This window comes from Antedon bifida, chromosome 11 (assembly GCF_963402885.1).
Source record: "Antedon bifida chromosome 11, ecAntBifi1.1, whole genome shotgun sequence".
In the NCBI taxonomy this organism is placed as follows: Eukaryota; Metazoa; Echinodermata; class Crinoidea; order Comatulida; family Antedonidae; genus Antedon; species Antedon bifida.
Window position 1 is genome coordinate 3,645,945 of NC_136236.1, and position 21,462 is coordinate 3,667,406.

General features: G+C 33.7%; 2 protein-coding genes across 3 annotated transcripts; one reads left to right on the plus strand and one right to left on the minus strand.

The window, feature by feature from the left end:
* The first annotated feature begins 1,279 nt into the window (after positions 1–1,279).
* LOC144855810 (N-acyl-phosphatidylethanolamine-hydrolyzing phospholipase D-like) lies at positions 1,280–13,797 on the plus strand. 2 transcript variants are annotated; one of them, XM_078713752.1, is made up of 6 exons: positions 1,280–1,407; positions 8,158–8,708; positions 9,511–10,148; positions 10,723–10,837; positions 11,345–11,537; positions 11,580–13,797. In XM_078713752.1, the coding sequence occupies exons 2-6, from the start codon at positions 8,226–8,228 to the stop codon at positions 11,705–11,707; spliced, it is 1,557 nt and encodes a 518-aa protein (XP_078569878.1). In that variant the 5' UTR covers positions 1,280–1,407; positions 8,158–8,225; the 3' UTR covers positions 11,708–13,797. The 2 variants fall into 2 exon arrangements, with proteins under 2 accessions (XP_078569878.1, XP_078569877.1); XM_078713751.1 differs by having other exon boundaries at positions 11,345–13,797.
* LOC144855819 (uncharacterized) lies at positions 13,287–21,429 on the minus strand. Its single transcript, XM_078713761.1, has 8 exons — positions 21,377–21,429; positions 20,814–20,974; positions 20,169–20,393; positions 19,398–19,814; positions 19,128–19,223; positions 18,961–19,038; positions 18,018–18,276; positions 13,287–13,643 (listed from the first exon to the last, which is right to left on the minus strand). The coding sequence occupies exons 2-8, from the start codon at positions 20,917–20,919 to the stop codon at positions 13,634–13,636; spliced, it is 1,191 nt and encodes a 396-aa protein (XP_078569887.1). The 5' UTR covers positions 20,920–20,974; positions 21,377–21,429; the 3' UTR covers positions 13,287–13,633.
* Positions 21,430–21,462: the final 33 nt, after the last annotated feature.

Sequence of the window (21,462 nt, forward strand, 5' to 3'; positions counted from 1 at the left end):
CCGTTGGCTATTCCGCCTCCAAGTTATAAATAGACTAGTAGGACGTATACATTATCGGTCCACTATTATAAGCTATAAACAAATTAGGGCGTATGTCCTATTTCATTATCCCTTTCGTGTTTCACCGCCTTTTACCTCAAACGTTAGGTGCTCCGCCTACAAATATACTAGGGCGTGTACAGTCCACCCACTACTAGCTATAAATAAACTAGGGCACACGTACATGTATCGCAATTGTATCCTTTTGTGTTCACCGACCTAGTTTATAAATGATGTCTGCGGCCAGTGGCGGTATACGCTATTTAAAGTATCTGGATACCAGAGGTCTCTCCTGACAAGGCTAAAAATTCTCCCTACCATTCAAAAAAGCCATTAAAGGGTTAAGGCATTATTAATGACCCAAAAGAAGTTATCTGGATACTTGCTGTCCGCATGCGACAGGAGGGCTATCACAGAACCACTCATGCATTCCCTAATAGACACGTATAATTTTAACACTGACAAAAGCTTATCACCGACGGCCAATCACAATTCGGTATCTTGTAACACGACTGCCCAATCATAATGAGGCCCCGCCTGCCTCAGAACTTTATATGGTGTGATCGACAGCGACGTTATATTTTTGTTGTTACCCACGTGATGGATAACAAATCGCAGACAGTTTTTTTTATGGTGAAAGATAACTTTTGTTTACACTGAAAAAAACCACAGGCAGCATTTCGTCCAGATTTCGAGAGCTTCAATCATATTTTTTAAGATAATAACCGTGTATTTTTTATTACCCAAATCACAACTTAGCTAGCTTACATCATATCAACATCCAAGAATATAACTGAAAGTGGTCGATTAGGGGGAAAAGGCAGTTGGCGTATACTACTACTATTATAGACTAAATACCAAGGCAATTTAACAGGATGCTGAGCTCCGGGATCAAAGTGTTTAACTGTGGCTGCGACACTAAGCCTATGATACTTTTTATGATTGATTTCATGTCATTTTGATTGCCCATGTTCCAATTGTTCTTCGTGTCGTCTCGGTCTCCCTTAATTTAATTAACATCCATGACCTGTTCTATATTAAAAGTACAAAATAAAGCAATCACGAGTGAATTAACAGATGTAGAACATCGGTCACTCTCTGTGTGTTAAATGTGTTTAAAAATTAAATCCCATATGATGAACAATATTAAAATCCACTATAAAACTGTGCGAACTTTGGCACCTGTCACGCATCAGTGAGTTGTTTACAGTCCGTGTTTACACTCGATCGCACACTTGAACGATCAGTGTGTACAGTGTGTTTTGCGATCGAAAACCATTACGATTTAATGTTTATTCTTCAAAATATGCCACATAAAGGACGCAATGTACATGTAGTCGGCGATCTGAGACACCTAAAGCCTACCAGGTATGTTATGTCCAGTGTTTGTAGTTTAAATTTTAACGTGTGGTGAAGTACGCAAATGTCAAGTTTGGTCCTCATTTATAAGCCCCTGCCAACCAAAATGCAAAGCATCATGCAATATAGATAGGCCTACTTGTTAGGGGAGGATTTACCATTCTCTATCTTTTGGGTGGCATGATATAGATGGAAGTCCGGTCCTATCTAGTTGACGTGTTCATTCCGGAATTGTTCATTCAAGGGGGTATATGGATAGGCCTACTTAGTTTTAACGCTTTCAATGATACTGGAAAATTGGCAGGAAAGAAGAAAAATGGGAGTTCATTCATCTCATCATATGGGTATCATTTCATCAATTAAAGTACAATAGGATGGGTTAGGTAGTAGTAGTAGTAGGCCTATATTGCAAGATATATGTTGCAGTATTACTATGATTTATGAATGTATTATATTATAAATACAGGTAGTTTCAAAATAAATAATTAAATATTGAAATCAATTTTACATTTAGTACAATTTGGGAGGGGAGAAAGAAATTAAGTTAAATCTGCAGTATGTAAGCCAATTTCTCTTGAATCCAAATTGAGAAAAATGATTATATCCACGCATCTACACGGCATACCAGAACTGGTGACTGCTGAATGTTTAAACGGTTTCAGATTAACTGGATTAAAGTGAGCTCAAGTCAAGATGTTTTTCTGATTCTGGCCGATTATTAGATCAAAATTCACATTTTTCTAAACTTAGAAACCTTGTGTCATCTGTTTTGAAAAATATTACCTTTTTTTTGTCTTTTGAAAAAGAGCTGTTGTCCAGTTAAATGAGGTTTTCCCCACCAAATTAAAAAAAAGTTTCACATCCATGTTTTTGTTTACACTCTAAATTAAAAATGGTGATCTATAACATCAATTTGGCTAAATATCGACAAGCTAAAATATTTTTAGCAGAAAAAATAAAATTAATATAATAACATTGCTTTTAAAAAAAGAGCAAAAATAGTAAAAAAAGTGGTTCCAAATGTTATGAGGAAACAGATTTCTTTTTTTTATTTGGCCCAAGAGATTAAAATTATTAAAATGACATCCTACACTTTATAATAATTATCAATCCTGAATTATAAAGCAAATTCAGAAAAAGAAATATGCCCACTATGGATTATAAAAGAATCCAGTTTCTAAATTATCTTTAATTACGATATAATTAAAATGAAATTGCGTTTTTCCTGAAGGAAGCACTCGCGGATCTAAATATACCCAACGTATGCCATTGGGATGATCCCAGTTTGATGAGTTTATTAAAAACATATTTCATAAAAATTGCAAACATATGAATAATTTGTTTAGTAATGATGATACCATTGCTTTTGTTTTCTATTTCATTCTGTTAAGACAAGTATTTAAATTATATAATATAATAAAGCTCTCTCTATAGTATCAAACTTTATGTGAAAAAAATGTGATGTGCCCATATATGGACATGATGATGTCATATCACTACCATGTGGGCAAATCACTACCATATTTGGGCACATCACACTTTTTTTTGTCAAACTAGTTTGATAGTGTAAACAGAGCTTAAGGAATCATGTCAAATTTATTCTACTGCAGTAATCATATTTTTTACTGCAGTAAGCGTATTGTATAGTGTGTTTCAATGTAAAAGTTTATGATGAAGTCATTGCAATAAAGTGTGTATGATTAGCCTAAAAAAAGTTTGCTAAATAATTTTATAAACAGATTAATGAGAAAACCAAATACAGTAGATTATTAATTTTACATGGTTCCTATATTAATAATACAGTTATTGATAAACACTATGTAATATCAATAATATTTATATTATAATAGACAACGCTGTGTTGATGTTTTCTTTGAACTATTAAGTATTATGTATATGTTCTTATTTACTAAGAATACACTAGTAAATACCAACAGAATTGAACGAAGTAGTTTTGAGGACTAACACATAGATGGTGACTCTATAATACCAATAATGTTCAAGTTTTCTTTGAACTATTATTATTATTTACTAGAAATATTGTTTTTAAATTGCAAGAATACACTTAGTACCAACAGAATTGAACAAAGTAGTTTTGAGGACCAACACATAGATGATGACTCTATAATACCAATAATGTTCTTATTTACTAGAAATATTGTAAATTGCACAGAATTGAACGAAGTGGTTTTGAGGGTCAGCTTACACCCGATGACCAACACATAGATGGTCACTCTATAATAACCATAATCATTGACTATTTCATAGCTCTGGGGTGGGCCTAATAATACCTCACAGAAACGTCCAGTGTTGTCATGGATACAGATCCTATCTTTTGTTTTCTTCCTGATCTTACTTAAATAGCAGGGCAAACATTTCCAATTTCTGGGATACAATTGGCTGTAGGGCTTAATGGTCAGCGGTCATTTGGGAACAAAAGATAATTTCAGGGTTTAACTAATTAACTAAAACTTTATTCAACCCTCAACAAACTCCTCAGGATGGAATCAGTTTGTTTAATTTTCAACTAACATGCAACATCCAGAATGTCTTTTGGACAGCTTTTTCAGAGGACACCTTGGATCACTTGTGGAAAAACAAAGACAAATATAGTATAGTTGATAATGATGAATTGAATTAATATTAACAAGGTTCTAAAAGTGTCCATTTAACAGTATAAGTATATATTTTGTTAGAAAAATTAAAGATATACTGTATTGTCCCCTTGAAAAATAATTTTAAAAAAAGACACATTTTTGACATGGTCGCATTCCAAATTCCAAAATTGGTGTGAAGTTTGGGAGGATAATACAGTACCTTCTAGGTACAAAAGCGTGTCAATCTATGACAAATGGCACAGTCGTCTAGAACAAATGTTTAATGTAGGACCCAATAAGCATTCTGTGGGGTGTAAACTCGCCCAAATTTGGAGTGACATTCATGCAAAAGTATATGTGGGTTAAGCAAGCCATTTAGTTAGGTATAAGCCCTGTGTTTGACAATAGGTTTGGCATCCATAGTAATATTAAAAAGTTCTGATGTGTTTTACAGTTATACAATGAAAGATATCTATGATCTTTGTCAAAGAGTTCAACAAGTTTAAATTGAGTCACCTAGCTAGCTGTTATTAACATTCTCCACGGTACACTACACATGACTCGGTCACATAACACAGTACATGAATTGATATATTGTCTAGCCAACATGAATGTGACACTACTGAACTTTTAACATTTGCATGTTATTTCATGATAATTTTTTTTAATTACATGAATTATAATATATTAGAGTTAATTTTTTCACTTTTTAATTCCAAATTGTATGCTAGCTTGTCTGGTATTTTTACACTAGTTTTTTACTATTTCCATTAAAATTATATATAATTATAATAATAATTTATATAGCGCATATCCACTGAAAAGTGCTTAAGGCAAACAACAACCATACTGTAGCTGATTTAGAATGCGATTTCTTTTAAAATTATTTCCATGAGTACTATATGTTATTGTTATACTATGCATTGATTTTGCAAAATAAAAGTTTATATAAGGCAAAAGGTGGAAATATTTAAAGAATAAAATCATGTCTTTTTAGAAAAGTCCTTCACTATAAAAAAGGGTCTATAGTATTCCATTTATAAAATGCAAATCAACCCATTGTGAACAATGCAAATTTCCGGGCATACAGAAGATTCTATGATTACAGTACAACTACACAATACTACCGCATTTACATAATACTGTACCACAATAATATAGTTCTGTATTATTTACATTCTCAAAAGCATTTCTTTGAAAAGACTTTGAATGCAACAAAGTTAAACAATCCTCTGTCAGGCGACATCGGATCTGTGTTAATTGTACTGCCATCACTCAGCCGTGAAACTCCATGGTTGGATTTAATATCAACGTCAGGCTTTAGTGATTAGTCAAATGTATTGTCCATGTAGTCTATCACTTGGAACAGCTCTGTCAGTCTTATAGAACACAGTGCATAAATTGTTCAATATGTTGTAGATCATTTTAGAATTGTCAATAGCAGACAGCTTATAAGATATGGGACGTTGTTTTTTTGAAGGATAATTCATTTTGAAGTCTGGAAAGTAATAATAGGTATGTAATTGTTAAATATCTAAATGTTTATATGATACACAAGCAAATCTTGCTTTATTTTCTGACTTGCCCGAATTTACTGTATACACTATCCCCGGGACTAGCCCATACCATTTCACTGGCCTGAACTTAGCCATGTGATTGGGAGACAATGTTTTTAGTTAGTTAAGAATACGTACAGGTACCTGGGCAAAACATTGGACCTATTAAAAATAAATGATAAGCTATTGTGTCAGGCTAAACAAATTGGGGCGGGCTACTCCTTACTAGTCCTGCCATACAAATGATGGGCTATTGTTTTCGACTGAAATACAGTAGTTCAAGGTCTAACATTTTGATGTCATAGATTGTATATTAAAAGTAAAACCCCTCCTTTACAAGAGACACTTTCTTGTTAACATTACAACCAACCCCAATGGCAATAATTCAAGGTGGGGAGACACTTTGTTTTGGTTAGTTTTCATACATTGTCTCTAGGGTACCATACAAATCCTCAATACATACATTGTACTATTGTAGTACAGTAGGCCTATTCTTGTCATGTACAGTATCTTGAATGCCTTATTATATTCTTTCTAATATTACTAATGTATTATAAACAGATATACATAGCTTTTCTATTCTAATATACTGTCACACATTTATGCACATAACACAATCAATTTTTTGACCATGTTTGAAAATTCTGTTCCTTCTATTACTAGCTAAGCAAAGTAGAAATTCTTGGTATTAAGAATATCTATAAAATTCTCAATGTGGAGAGAAGAAGAAATTAATATATAAAAATTAAGGAATAATTATCAATATAAAAATCACGAAAAGAAGAGGACAAGTAAATGAATTTTAATTTATGTATGTACAGTTGGCCTACTGTAGTTTATGAATAAATTAAGTTTTGTTTCAAGAACAATATATACTAGAGTATACCAGTTGATGACATTAGAAAAACAGATTATAAAATCTATATCGTAGATTATAAAAAAAAAACTGAACTGAATATGAAGTAAAGTAAAGTAAAATCAAATGGTTATAATTGGATTTTATAATAATTTTTGGCCGAGTTTTCAAGAGAGTGCAATTACCTCTAACATATTGCGCAACAAACAATCTCTGTATACACGGCAAATCCTGATTGTTATTATTTTGATCACGTCTTACTTGGCCTATGACCAAATAAGTAACAAAGCCTTGGAAAAACATTTTACAAACAACATGTATTTTGTAAATTGAAAAACAACTTATCTAGTGTACTTAGTGTACCGTCTGTAGGCTATAAGAATAATAAACATTCAGAAAGTAAAATATGTTACAATCATCATCTTATAATGTTTTTTAATTCAGAAACATTATATAAAAAGGATACACAGCATTTTCCTTCAGACAGTCAGATGCTACCAAAATTGCATACAGTATATAATAATGAAGAATTACTATAACAATACAGAAATGTTTGTTAGTAGTATTCATAGCAATTATTAAATATAAATTGTTATTTATAAATATTTTTTTTTTTTCATTTTTGAAAATGGTCTTCCTTGGCAAGATAAAGGTAAAACATTTAAAATTACCAAAAAAAAATATTACAAATATTTTAACATACTGTATTAAGAAGTTATCTTGAATTAAAAATAGAAAATGATTATAATATACATTTAAAATATTAAAACAATAAAAACATTAAATATATTTAAAATACTGTATTAAGAAGTTCTCTTGAATAAAACTACAAAGTAGAAATATAAAATGTGTATAATAAAAATATGAAAATAATAAAAATTAAATAATAATTCTGTCCAGTTGTTTGAAGTAATCCGTAAGATTTTGTACACAATCTTCATTTCCTTCTAAAAGAACTTTAAATAGACACGCATGAAGGTGACTGATTGCATGACAGAATGACTTTTAATGATTAACAAATCTTTCCGTTCCACGAGTCAAATTCAATGTGACTGATGTGTCTCAGATATAACATGACATGAAACTGTGGGTGTTGTATTTTAATAACTTTTTCAATAACTGATTCAAACAGTGGATACAGAAATCCAAATGTGCATACAGTGGCTATATACGGCTATGAGCGCTCACTGGCTAAACCCAGGGGCCCAGAGCTCAAGGGGCCCCAGAGAGCATGAACAGTCCAATGCAACAACCCAGCGTTGGAGGACCACTTTGAAGTGATAAACCAGGGGCCTTTGCCCTGTGCGTTACGCCACTGTGTTTTCATTGAGTTACATAGGTAGACTGTAAGTAGGGACCTATAAATTAAAAGTTAACTATTATATAATTAGCCTACTCAAATGTTGTTAAAGGACAGAGGTGTAGCGGATCCAGTGGAGTGCTAACAATTGCTAACATACAGTAATATTAATATTCTGTCAAAAATATTTTTAAAAAGTAGTTCATTTTAGGATCCAGTGGAGTGCTAACTAGTGCTAACATAACGTAATATTAATATTAGTTCATTAATTATAAGTTCATTTTAGCTGTCTAACAGGGTGTGGCCTTAGCACTCCCTTGGATCTGCCCCTGAAGGGGGGAAGTTTTTAGCAACATCGACAGGTAGTCAGGGACTGACTGTTGACTATCACTGTAACAACAATGATTCACCTGTTGCAATTAAAAATTAAAAACTATTTCTCCCTATTAGGTTGTCAATCACATAGCCTGAAGGCCTCCGACCATCTTGGGATCAAAGTTGAATTAATTAAGACAGTGATGTCACGTATCTACGAGAAAATTCCTGCTGACGAAGACGAACAACCTCCTGAGGTAAAATCCCACCAGGATGAATCCGCCTGGAGTGAGGACATTGACCCAGGCTATGAGACATTACCAGGATGTTCACTGCTGTCTGAGATTCAACCAATCACAGAAGCCGATGAACAGGAATCAGAGAAAGAGGATCCTTACATGTTTATTAAACCTAGTCTGCCAGATGAGCCTTTACTCAACAATAACGTCGTAGAACACAGACCTAAGTTGAGAACAGTTTTAACAGGTCGGAGGAGAGTTATGGGCGAATCCGGTATTAAACTAGGACCGTTAGATTTTCGGAAACTTGAACCTGTCACTACATCGTTGCGAACTAAATGGGGTAACTTTATAAATCCCTGGAATTCGTGGACAATGCCAAGTTTAACTGGAGTTTTAAAATGGAAATTATTTTCAAAAAATAATCGTGCAATTCCTAATAAAAATGTAAGTATAAACTTTGATTTTTTGTTTGTATGTTGGTCACATGATATGACAAACAGACTGGAACACAATAATAAGTTGATAAACCTTTTTGAACTTCTTCAAATTCTCACAAAACTGTAAGCAGGAGTAATATAAATTCTAGGGACATAGTATTGTATAAAATATACCTCCATGGTATTGCCCAAATTTAAAATAGCATTAACATTTACTTTGAAAACAGTGGTCTACTGTACAAAACCTCAACATTCTTTATCTATAATAAACTTGATTGTAGTATAGTTAAATCCTGTCCTTTTATCTAAAATGTTTCCATTTGGCCGCTATCTTTCTGAATGTCAATAAGATATTATATCAGACTTCTCCATATCACGTCCGCCAGACAATAAACTTGACCTAACCCTTTAAATAATCTCTCACTACTACTATATGGGGAAAAAATGACCACACAATGGTTCGAACCAAGATTTACCGATTAGAAAGTGGAATCAACCAAACAGCTAGTTGGTAGAAAAGTGTGACATAATTGTTTTGAAGAGTATAGGCTACTGTATAGTGACAGTTTCACATGGGAGTAAGGTTGTTGTCAGAAGTTACGATACTGTACTGTGTAATGTTTATAGTCGCTAGACATAATACGATTGTGTATCTGGTGATAAGGCATTAAATCAAAGCTGCATGCTTTATAAAATAAATAAAATCCATAGCCATGTTCCAAACCCTTTTGGTATTAAACAAATAGGAAGTGCTTTATAGTATAATTTATATTTTAATATATGATTATTTTGTTATATTTGAATTGCAGGTATTGGACAAAACTTTACCCATCATATCTCCAAATTTGGAAGAATGGAAGTTACCACCGCATAGCGGAATCCGTGTTTCATGGCTTGGCCACGCTTGTGTTCTTGTACAATTTGATGGTATAACAATTTTAACGGACCCTATCTTTAGTATGCGGTGCAGCCCATCAGCGCACATAGGTCCAAAACGATATCGTAAACCCCCGTGCGACATTCACGACCTTCCGAACATTGACGCCGTCCTAATCAGTCATGCACATTATGATCATCTTGATTTACCGACTGTAAAATGTTTAAATGCCCGTTTTGGGTCAAAATTGCGATGGTTTGTACCGCTCGGACTTATGAGTTGGATGATGAGGGCGGGCTGCGAAAATGTCATTGAGATGGACTGGTGGCAAGAGAATGGACATCCCGATCATACAAAAATAACGATTGCGTTCACGCCAGGACAACACTGGAGTAACCGTGCTTTGCATGATAACGGCTGGTATTTATGGGGTAGTTGGTGTGTTTTTGGACCAAACCATAGTTTCTTTTTTGCTGGCGATACTGGTTATTGTGATGCATTCACTCAGATTGGTCGGCGATACGGACCGTTTGATCTAGCAGCTATTCCTATTGGTGCCTACGAACCAAGGTACGTCCATTCAGTTTGACAAAAATTTGTTTAAATAATGGAAAATCATACACTGGGCCGTAGCCACTAGTATGGTTGTTAAGGTTTCAACCTGACCACATTTTCACAGATGCCTTTGACAACCCAGTGGCTTGAACAGAGATTGTTCCCTTTTCTTGCGAAAACCGCACCACCTTATTTCTTATGGCTATCACTGTCATATAGAACTGAATGAAACTTAATAATATTAATAATACTGAGCATTTTTATAAAAGCGCTCTTGAACTGTTGTCTCACACCACTATCAAAGTAAAATCCATTTGAAAAATTGAGTTTTAAGAAGAGACTTAGACTGACGAATGTGAAATGGAAGCCATAGAAAATGTGGCTTTAGACCAACTTGTACAACGAGGCCTGACGTGCCTTGTCTGAGTTGAATCCCGACGAGACGAGTCGTCTTAAGATATAGCTGTGGTTGTAGTTTTTTGGGAGAACAATAAACATGTTTTATTTTCTCCTGACGGGCACATCGTATGACGCTGTCCGAGTTGACCTTTACAATAATAGAGTTATTACTATTTATCTTCTCTTATAGATGGTTTAAGAAGCCCCAGCACATCAACCCACAAGAAGCAGTACAAGTCCATGTTGACCTGCAAAGTACTGTGTCAATTGGCATCCACTGGGGAACCTTCCCATTTGGTAACGAGGTACAAGGTTAACATGCACAATATTTGCATAATTTGTTTCCTCATCAATAAACTAAAAAAAAAATTACTATTACTATTGTACATACTACAGTACTGTATGACCAAATCAAAAACTCTAACGGGCGAGCTCTAACATATACAGTAATATTATAGTCTGTTAGAAATACTGCTTGGCTCCACCCACCATACTCGAGTTAGAATTGTTTTTCTGTGTATGTCTATAATAATTCTAAGGTGTAATGGCTATGAATGTTCACTGGCTATGAACGCTTACTGGCTAAACCCAGAGGCCCCAGAGCTTGAGCAGCCAAAAATGCAACTGCCCAGCGTTGGAGGGCCCCTTAGGAGTGCTAAACCAGGGGCCTTACCTCTGCATTATGCCACTGGCAAAACCACTGAAATGCTGAAGTAAAACTAACTATACATTGATACTGGATCTTCATTGAATTACCATTTTTACTTTTCTGATACACAAACAAGTGAATATCTTATTATTTTTCTTTCCAGTTCTACCTAGAGCCGCCAAAACTTGTTAAAGAGGAGATGGCAAACAAGGAGCTTAACCCAGATGATTTTATCACCTTGAATCACGGAGAATCAAGATTACTTTTCGAAGAAACATTAGTAGATAATGACAGATCAAGTATAAGTGAGAGGTCAACGCACATGGAAGAGATCCCGCATGATGATGGATCAATTGGTGTGACGATGGAAGAGATCCCGCAGGATGATGGATCAATAGGTGAGATGACGGAAGAGATCCCTGAGGATGGCGGATCAATAGGTGAGATGATGATTGAAGATATCCCGCAAGATGACGATGATATATCATTTGAGGAAAGTGGGGACGATAAGAGTATGATCATTTAAAGTAGAATGGAAAATATTTAATGCAAGCAATAAACCAAAACAGTTGTGGCGCTATAATCATTTTGCATAAACAGTCAAAACATTAATAGCTAAATAATTCTATAATTCTGTTTGGAACGTTCCATTTGCCTAATGGGGTTTCCAGAGTTTGATCAGTACAATTAATATTAGATAACTTTATTTATACCATAGAATCACAACAATCAACAATTATCCATAATAACCTGGGAAGGGAGTATATGGACTGTATAGTTTGTTAACTTTTTCCTGATTATTTATACAGTAATAACAAACACGTAACTTTAAAAAAGTAAATTCAAAAGTAAATGATGAAATAGTGTTTCTAATGTAATGTCAGCTGCCAAAAAAATGTCTACAGTAATGGTATTTTTTAGGCTCATTAGTTAAGTTCAAAACGAAGAAGAACCAGAAGTGCCTTTACAATAAATATTATGCAATAACAATTACTGTAGATGAAAAAATGAAATATTGACAATCAAAAGCCTTTTTATACAAAACAATGAATTCTTTAATAATTAAATTATAAGTAATATATATTGTTTGGAGATTTGCATGAGTTTTTGGTCATTTGGTTTTTAAATTTTGAAATTCATCATTCTTTAGCGGTCAAAATACCGTACTCATTCAAATCTCAATGTAGGGGGCGTTTGCAAACTGTTATGGATGCGACATATTGTTGGTTAGGGATGCTTTTGAATTTGTGACGACTTTAAGTCATGTTAATTAATTATGCGCAAGTTGGTACATACACATGCATCCATACTCTATTCCTTGACATACCGTAAATCTTCTAATAATAACCCACACTCTAATAGTAACCCACACTCTAATAGTAACCCCCCCTTCTAATAATAACCCACACTCTAATAGTAACCCCCTTCTAATAGTAACCCACACTCTAATAGTAACCCCCCTTCTAATAGTAACCCACACTCTAATAGTAATCCCCCTTCTAATAATAACCCACACTCTAATAGTAACCCATCTTATAAGTCAATCTATAATAATAATAACCCACTACAGTAACCCATGGGGGTTACTGTTAGAGTCACAAAAACTATTGACAAAATGACACTAAAATCAACATTTTTGATAAGGAGATAATGCATGTTGATCTGAGGAGTGGGGGAGGATTGAGTGTTTTTGAGTTTATAAAATAAAGTTAGAGTTCAACCAAATTTGTTTATTAGTAAATGTTAGGGTGGGTTACCATTTTCAAGTGCTTAATTTAAGATTAATAGTAACCCACTACTCTAATAGTAACTCCCCCTTCTAATAGTAACCCATCCTAAAAAACAATCAAAGAATAATAACCCAGGGTTACAATTAGAAGACTTACGGTACTTTTGGTGGTTTCTAAGTAACAGACTGGCAAGGCCTAGGTCATTGCATTGCTCATTAGCATATTCAAATCATATTAATTATTCATTAAAAAAATGTATTCATGACTGCCTCTTAAACTTATATACCTTGTTCAGGATATGTACTGTAAATGCATTCATTGAATAAATATTTACCTTTCTCAAATTATTATATAATTTAATATAGGGTCTAATCAGTGGAAATGTCATTTTCATATACTGTATTATTAATTATTATATTGTTGCTGAGACATACCAATATTAAAGTGGTTATACAGTAAAAAAAGTCAACATACAAATACATAACAATAAAAACAATATTATAGTGGTTATACTGTAGTGTACTGTAATTGCAAATCACACCTCAGTCAGTGTGTGTAGCATATTATCCACAATCCATGGTTTACTAGACAACCATGTACCGTAGGGTAGAATTATTTTGACAACCCCCTAAACCCCCTCCGCCATAAACATTGTACACCTTTTTTATTTGGAGTTTCTATATCACTGCAAGTAGAGTACGACATCATTGCTCCTCCAATGGTCACATCTTCCTATTTAAATGAAAAAAAATTATTTACCTTCTTTTTAAATGCTTTGAAATATTGTACATACTACACAAGGCAAATTGAACAAAGTCATTCACGTTTTGTGATATATTTTATTTTTGTAATATCTTGTCTTCCAAATAAAAGAATGCTTCTATGTTAATAACATTGTGTTATACTGTTCTGTGATTGTTGAAGATGTATTGTCCACCCAAAACATGAAAAATGAAGATTAATTAAATCAGACTTTGAATACGTTATTTTGTAGTTTTAATCAAGTTAATCACTTCCGTAGAAAAAAAAACGGAAAAAATAATATTTTCACTTAAAAAATGACAAAATAAATGGTTAAATTCAACCAAAATTAAATTACAGTTTTTTCAGGTAAATACATTTTTTTTCCCGATCCAATTTTTGGTCAAAGTGGATAATTATTATGTTACATTAAAATGGCATATTCAACAAAAAATTTGTTAAGAATTATTTTTATTTAAATGTTATAATAAAAATAAAACATATACATTCATTGGAGGATCCAGGATTTTTTTTAATGGGGAGCTCTAACTTAAAAATATTAATGTCAAAAATAGATATCGAAATATAGGTCATAATTTCATTTTAGCTTTCAAAAGGGGAGTGTGCGACCCAAGCGCTGTGATGTGCCCACACGATGATGGCATATGACTACCACATTTGGGCATATGACTACCACATTTGGGCATATCACTACCATATTTGGGAACATCAAACTCAAAATAATAGTACTGTGTGGAAAACATTTCACATACAAGATCAATGTATTATTACTTAATTACACTATCAAACTTTATTACAAAAAAATGTGATGTGCCCATATATGGACATGATGATGTCATATCACTACCATATTTGGGCATATCACTACAACATTTGGGCATATCACTACCATATTTGGGAACATCAAACTTTTTGGAATGACTCCAGGCTCAAAATAATAGTACTGTGTGGAAAACATTTCACATACAAGATCAATGTATTATTACTTAATTACACTATCAAACTTTATTACAAAAAAATGTGATGTGCCCATATATGGACATGATGATGTCATATCACTACCACATTTGGGCATATCACTACCACATTTGGGCATATCACTACCACATTTGGGCATATCACTACCATATTTGGGAACATCAACATTTTTGGAATGACTCCAGGCTCAAAATAATAGTACTGTGTGGAAAACATTTCACATACAAGATCAATGTATTATTACTTTGTTACACTATCAAACTTTATTACAAAAAAATGTGATGTGCCCATATATGGACATGATGATGTCATACCACATTTGCGCATATCATTACCATATTTGGGCACATCACACTTTTTTACAGACATAGTGCTTCTTCAGACTTAGTTATTTACCCAGATACAAGTTGGTGATCAAGTTAGGGATAATTGGTCCATATGAAATCAAACTTTCCTAGATAAAGAACTAAGCTATAGATAACGGGCCTATAGATAAACTGTAAACTGCCCAGTTACATTATATATATATAAACATACACACACACATATATTAAATGTACATATTTCTTACAATAGGGTGCCGGGAATAATCACAGATAAAATGTTAGAACAAAACAAAAGTGTTCACCCAAGGCTATCTAACAACAGTATGCTGAGCTTGCGTTGCCAAAATAGGAACTCGTAACAGTCCTTTGATCCTATGTCTGGCTGCAACAAATATACCAACAGTACTGTACTATGTACATATTCTCCGCGCCGAACATTGTCTGTTAATGGGCGTGCAACTGATCATGTTGCAGCCACAGATAAACCCTTTGATCTCTGGAGCTCAGCATCAGCATGTTAGATTGCCTTGGTTCACCAAGTTGGCTTTTTTATATAAAGAAATTCTCAGACTTTGTCGATGTCATTTAGTACATTATTATTATTACACACACAAATTAATAAATTCACATAAAATATGTACCTACAAACACTTAGTAAAAATGCTATCATTCATATCATATCATTAATAATACAATTTAAATTAATAATTACAAATTACAAGTAAAGAACAGTAAAATTCAATAATATCCCTAAATGTAATGAGACTGGTAATTTTGTTTTAGCATTGAACAATTCAAAAATTGTTCAATTACAAAACAAATTCATAAAACATGAGACAATAATTATTATTTTAATAAAAAAATCAATAAAAAGTTGTCAGTAAAAAAGTGACTACTAACTACAAGTAAAACACTAACTACATGAGGAAAGAATATACACAGCTAATTAATACAAATTTATACAGATTTAACCATAGACATACTAGCTAGATGCTGAACTCATTCAATATTTAGTTCTAAAGCTCTGTCTACACTCTGTCTATCAAACTATATGCGACAACAGAATGTGATGTGCCCATATATGGACATGACGATGTCATATCACTACCATATTTTGACATATCACTACCATATTTGGGCACATCACACTTTTTTTTGTCAAACTAGTATGTCAATGGTTTTAATTGCCTTTCAAGACAATCCTAAGTCCAGCTTAGAAGCTCAAAAGCGATTATTTTAAATGCATGGGTTCTGAGTTTTAGCAAGGCAATCTAACAATAGGACGCTGAGCTTGTCTTGGCAAGATAGGAACTCGTAACAGTCCTTTGATCTTATGTCTGGCTGCGACAAATACTAACAATATTGTACTATGTACATATTCTCCACGACTTGCGTTGTCTGTTAACCACTGATCATATCACAGCCACAGATAAACCCTTTGATCTCCGGAGCTCAGCATCCTGTTGTTAGATTGTTTTGAAAAAATCCAGAAATACAAAAAGTTATCAAACCCTGATATTCGCACACACGACCCTGTCCTGTAGTGTGGACCCTGTCCTGTAGTGTAAGATTTGTGCATTTGAAGAATGTACCATAAACAATGGAATAATCCTATATCCTTTGTGGAATGTTCCATTTGCCTGATAGGGTTTCAAAAATGTGTTGCACGCATTATTTTTTACAACAATTACATTTCACTGGAATCATATTTTGAACTAAGGTTGGAATTTCATACTTATATTTTTACAACATACAAACTAATGCAAAAAAAAAAACATTTTAAAGATAAAATTGCAGCATGTACAAAACCAAAAATATAGCATTGCTAAACAGTGAAATGCTACTGTATAGCTACAGTATGCTGTTTACAAGCAGCACATTCAGATAGCACCTTGAGGTCACATGGTGTGTTTGCAGCGGATATCAATCAATTTTATAAGTGCAGTGACGAATTCTGGGAACATTTTCATTAAATAATTTTGATTATTATCAACTGTATCCATCTGAATTTTGAGTAGATAACAGTTTTGTAATGGTATTTATTCTGGTCCTCAAGCTTAACTGGAAACTGAAGAAATTTTGATTCGGATCCGCGACCCAGGGCAGCCAGCAGTGCAGCGCCTACCCGATCAGCACATTGAGAATATTGTGTTTTCTGCTATACATGTTATACATAAGTAGCAATAAGGTAGTTTTGTGTATAATTTGGCAATACTACACTGACTAAATGTTCCCCTACTATCATAAAGATAAACGCTACGTTCTCGATCATTGTACAGCTGATCTGTTCTTTTCCAGACAAACTATCGCATATCAAAAATGTTTTTTTTTCTACTTGTAAAAACTATACTATTATCTAGCAAAAGAAAAAGTTTAAAATCTTTGGTAATATTTTTTTGTGATAAGCAACTTAATATACTAAATGATACTATAACAGTGGCAGTGGCGTTAATGAATACAATCGTATTTATATGGTGCTTTTAACAATCAGCTGATTGTCCCAAAGCACTTGTTGATATGACATGTATATATAAGTATACATATTAAGTATATATAAGTATACATATTAAGTATATATAAGTATATATATTAAGTATATATAAATATATATATTGAGTATTAAGTATATATAAGTGTATATATAAGTATATATATATTAAGTATATATAAATATATATATTAAGTCTCAAATGTGTGTTTATTAAGTAAAACAATAACAACTAAAACAATCGTGACAACGTGAAAACCAAAAACAATTTTAGGAGACTAGCTGGCTATGAAACATATTTGTAGAACTGTGAGGTTATTTGGAATAATGGTAACTCCCTAAGCCATTAAAATTTACACACATAATACACATAAACACTAATTTCACTGTATGGTAACTGAATTGATTGCTTTTTTTTTAGCAATTGGGTATAATTACCATATTGGTTTTACTGCCCACTAAAGAAACTTAATTAACACACACAAAGAAAAAACACCCCTGCACTCATGTCATGACAGCCCCTCTATCTCCTTTTTAAGTGTGTTAGCTAACCATGGCAGTTTAATCTCTCTTAAGGCCGCTACCAGACTCTTTTTCATGCTAGTATCCCCACTGTTCCTCCTCCACCATTTTACCAGCACAGCAAAGGCTTTTTGCTCCGTCGTTTCTTGCGTCCGTTCCAGAACTCTGATTTCTTGTTCCAAAATGTCGTAGCTAACCATCGGAAGTTCCCTGGCAAGTTGCTTCCATTTGTTGGATGTGTTTCCGATATGTTTCGAGATCCGCTGGAAAAAGGACATCATTCCGGTTTCTAGGAAGAAGATTCATTTCACAGGTGCTTAGTATACCATTTGGAAATCCATACTTTCAATTAAAATATAATTAAAGCCACTAGATCTATGTTAGACTTAATTTAAGGTCACGCACTACATTTTATGTAAAAATAAATACTATATGGACCTATTGCGATAAATTTTTTGTCTATAATTTAAGTGGCCCGCTCTAAATACCAGAATGAATCGCACGCGGATTGATATTCTCATATTGTGATGTGATGCACCCACTTTCGATAGATCTTGAAAGGGTAAACAAATAGAAGAACCGTAACTATTCAGCGAAAATATTAACAGATTCTGCAAAAAACAGAAAGACAATTAGCTAGCGTACGATGTTATTACATTACCGCTCTATAACCAGCTAGGCCTACACAACTAAGCCTAGTTAAATTAGGCCTAAGACCGTACACGAACGCGACATTCGACGCGAGCTACTTAGGTAGTGCATTGTTTCTCTCCTTTTATCATAACTAACCATAAAACGTACATTTAAGACAAGGAATGACCTTGTTTTAAATTAGTATATTTATGAATTATTTTACAAAAATTTTAGGTCTAGAGTCGAACACTGAAACCATAGCATTGTATTGATACGATTCTCATGTGGAAGAGGACACCTTTAAGAAAGAAGAAATTAAAATGTATTTTCAAGAACTTACTTTTTAAGGTTTCGCCGTCAATATGGTCAATATTAAAATCGTTCTTTGATTCTTGTTGTGAATATTTGCATTGGAAATCTGAGGAAAGAAATAATTATGAAAATGAAATTATTGAATAAAATAATTCAGAAAGGTTTCTAAACAAAATAAACAAAACATCAACTTGCAATGAATTGTGCTTCCAGAACCCGCAGTGATCACAGTGTTATTGTCGCCCTCTATATTTACTTGATGAAATGTTTGGCAAGAACTCGGTCCACATTCTAAAAAAAATACAAAATAATTTTAAAATGTTACTGCTTAAAAAGATTAAATTTGGTATTGAAATAAAGAAAGTAAAGCCAAGTTAGGACGACAAAATAATATTATACCATGAGCTAATTTGCATAACATTTACATATTTGCACTGCCAGGTGGCATTGAGGTACAGTACTCACCTTGTGCTGCAGCATCATTTGTTTTTTGTTTCTTAGAATATTCATTACTTTCTTCTACTTCCTCAACCATCCTTCGCTTAGGACGTAAAGAAGAAGGGTCGTTATTTCCTGATGAATATTCATTAGATGGTATTGCGTTGTTTGAGTTTTGAGCCGAGTTTGATCTGGTTGGAATCTCATCTTTGTTTTGTTTTTCTTTCGGCATTGGTTGAACATGAGCCACGGGTCGTTCCCCGACATCAGTCCCATCATGCAACATGCTATCTTTGGTATCTAAACTAGGGAATGCGTCCGACTGTTCTTCTCTAGGTGGGCACTGGTTACTACTGATGTTGTTGTTATTGGAATTGACATCACTCTGTTTATCATCATCATCTTTTGTAATATCTTCATCGGATTTATTACTATTTACATTGACTAAAATAAAAAGAAATAATATATTATCGAAGGAACCCATAATTAAGGGGACAACCTCAGGACCAAACTACAATAATCAATAATCAATCCAATAATAGGAGTGGTTCTATTTTAGTACATAATAAAGCTCATTTATCTATTTATTATTATAACCATTTAAACGCCAGACAAGTTATAATCATATTAAGTCAGTGTTATTTTTTACTTTCATTTTGAACAAATAAAACATATGCCTACTTTAATTTAAATAAAAATATATTGGAAGCAGATGAATTTATTATAATACTTTTTAATACTTTATAATACTTTGCCATTAGTTTAGAAAAATCTGATTGAAAATACACAACTACTGACCTTTGACATTGCTCCCGTCACCGCTCATTACCACCATATTTTCGTCACCTTTAACGATGCATGATGATGTCACAGCATTGTCCATCTCCATTGGAAGGTCATCCTCGCTGCTTTTGGCATCCTCCTCCTCCGTCGTGTCCTCCGTCGTGGAGTCCATTTGTGAAGCATCATCTTCATAACCGCTATCCCTGTTTGATTGTTGTTGTTTTGGTTTATAAACATTCACTGGAAAACAAATAACACCTAGCTCTTTAATGCACTCGTCAATTGTATGACCCTCTATACAACCCCTGGGATAGTTTGCGTCATTTGTCCGATGTGTCATACCTTATGAATACCATGACGCACCATCAAAAAGTGGCTCGCCTTTAGGTGACCATGACGCACCCATTTTGACGCACTGTGATCATGTTGTTCATGATATGGTGGGTGGTAAAGTGATGGACATTGACACACCATTGTTATTGACACACCATTGTTTTTGACGCACCCCTGCGTCAATAATTATTTGTAAATGACGCATCTATGACACACTTTTCCCGCGGGTCGCATAGTGGGTCATACAATTGACAAGTGCATTCTCATTCTCATTAGTATAAATAATCCAAGTAAAAAATGAAAGAAATATTGTAAAAAACAAATTACCAGAGACGCTACTTCCATCTCCAGTCATGACAACATTGTTTGACGAACCCTTGACAATGCAGTGATTGACAGGTTGGGCGTGGCTTGAGGACACACCTTCCATCATGTTACATCGCAGCGTCAGTTGCGAAACCACGGTGACAAATAATTTCAGATAAAACCTGTATTATATTTTTTAGATGTAAATATACTAAAATGTTATATTTATTTTTTTCTAGAAATAAGTTACAATCTGTTTTGTTTTAAGTCATAGTTGTGACGCAATAACGCGTTTCGCATCTCAGTTGACGCTACCAGTTAAAAACAAAGTGCCAGCCAACATGTACACAGTATAGTAACTTACTGCTTCTACTCTCTAGGCCCAGACTAAACCAGCTAGGCTAGGCGGCCGGCTGGCCTAGGCCCTAGTTAGTATAAATAATAGGCTGGCGGCAAGCTTAGTTTTCAACCCGAATTATTTGTGAACAAAAACTACGTACTATTTTAAAATGCATGGAAAAGTTACCTAATGTAATTATAAACATAAGATAATGGTTTATTATAACAACAAAAAAGAAATATACCCATTTTTTCAGAGAATAATCTTAGCACCAATTACGAGAACCCGCACTTTTTTCACATGAGGAAAAACAAAAACATTAAACAATGC

What these genes read in the sequence shown, in the direction of transcription:
- LOC144855810 (XM_078713751.1), top strand. Translation starts at nt 8,226, where the DNA reads ATGTCACGTATCTACGAGAAAATTCCTGCTGACGAAGACGAACAACCT. An exon ending in GTGCAATTCCTAATAAAAAT is followed by an intron (nt 8,709 to 9,510) that starts GTAAGTATAAAC and finishes TTTGAATTGCAG; the next exon opens with GTATTGGACAAAACTTTACC. An exon ending in CCTTCCCATTTGGTAACGAG is followed by an intron (nt 10,838 to 11,344) that starts GTACAAGGTTAA and finishes TTTTCTTTCCAG; the next exon opens with TTCTACCTAGAGCCGCCAAA.
- LOC144855819 (XM_078713761.1), bottom strand. Translation starts at nt 20,919, where the DNA reads ATGATGGAAGGTGTGTCCTCAAGCCACGCCCAACCTGTCAATCACTGC. An exon ending in TTCTGGAAGCACAATTCATT is followed by an intron (nt 19,039 to 19,127) that starts GCAAGTTGATGT and finishes TTCTTTCCTCAG; the next exon opens with ATTTCCAATGCAAATATTCA. An exon ending in TGACGGCGAAACCTTAAAAA is followed by an intron (nt 18,277 to 18,960) that starts GTAAGTTCTTGA and finishes TCTTCTTCCTAG; the next exon opens with AAACCGGAATGATGTCCTTT.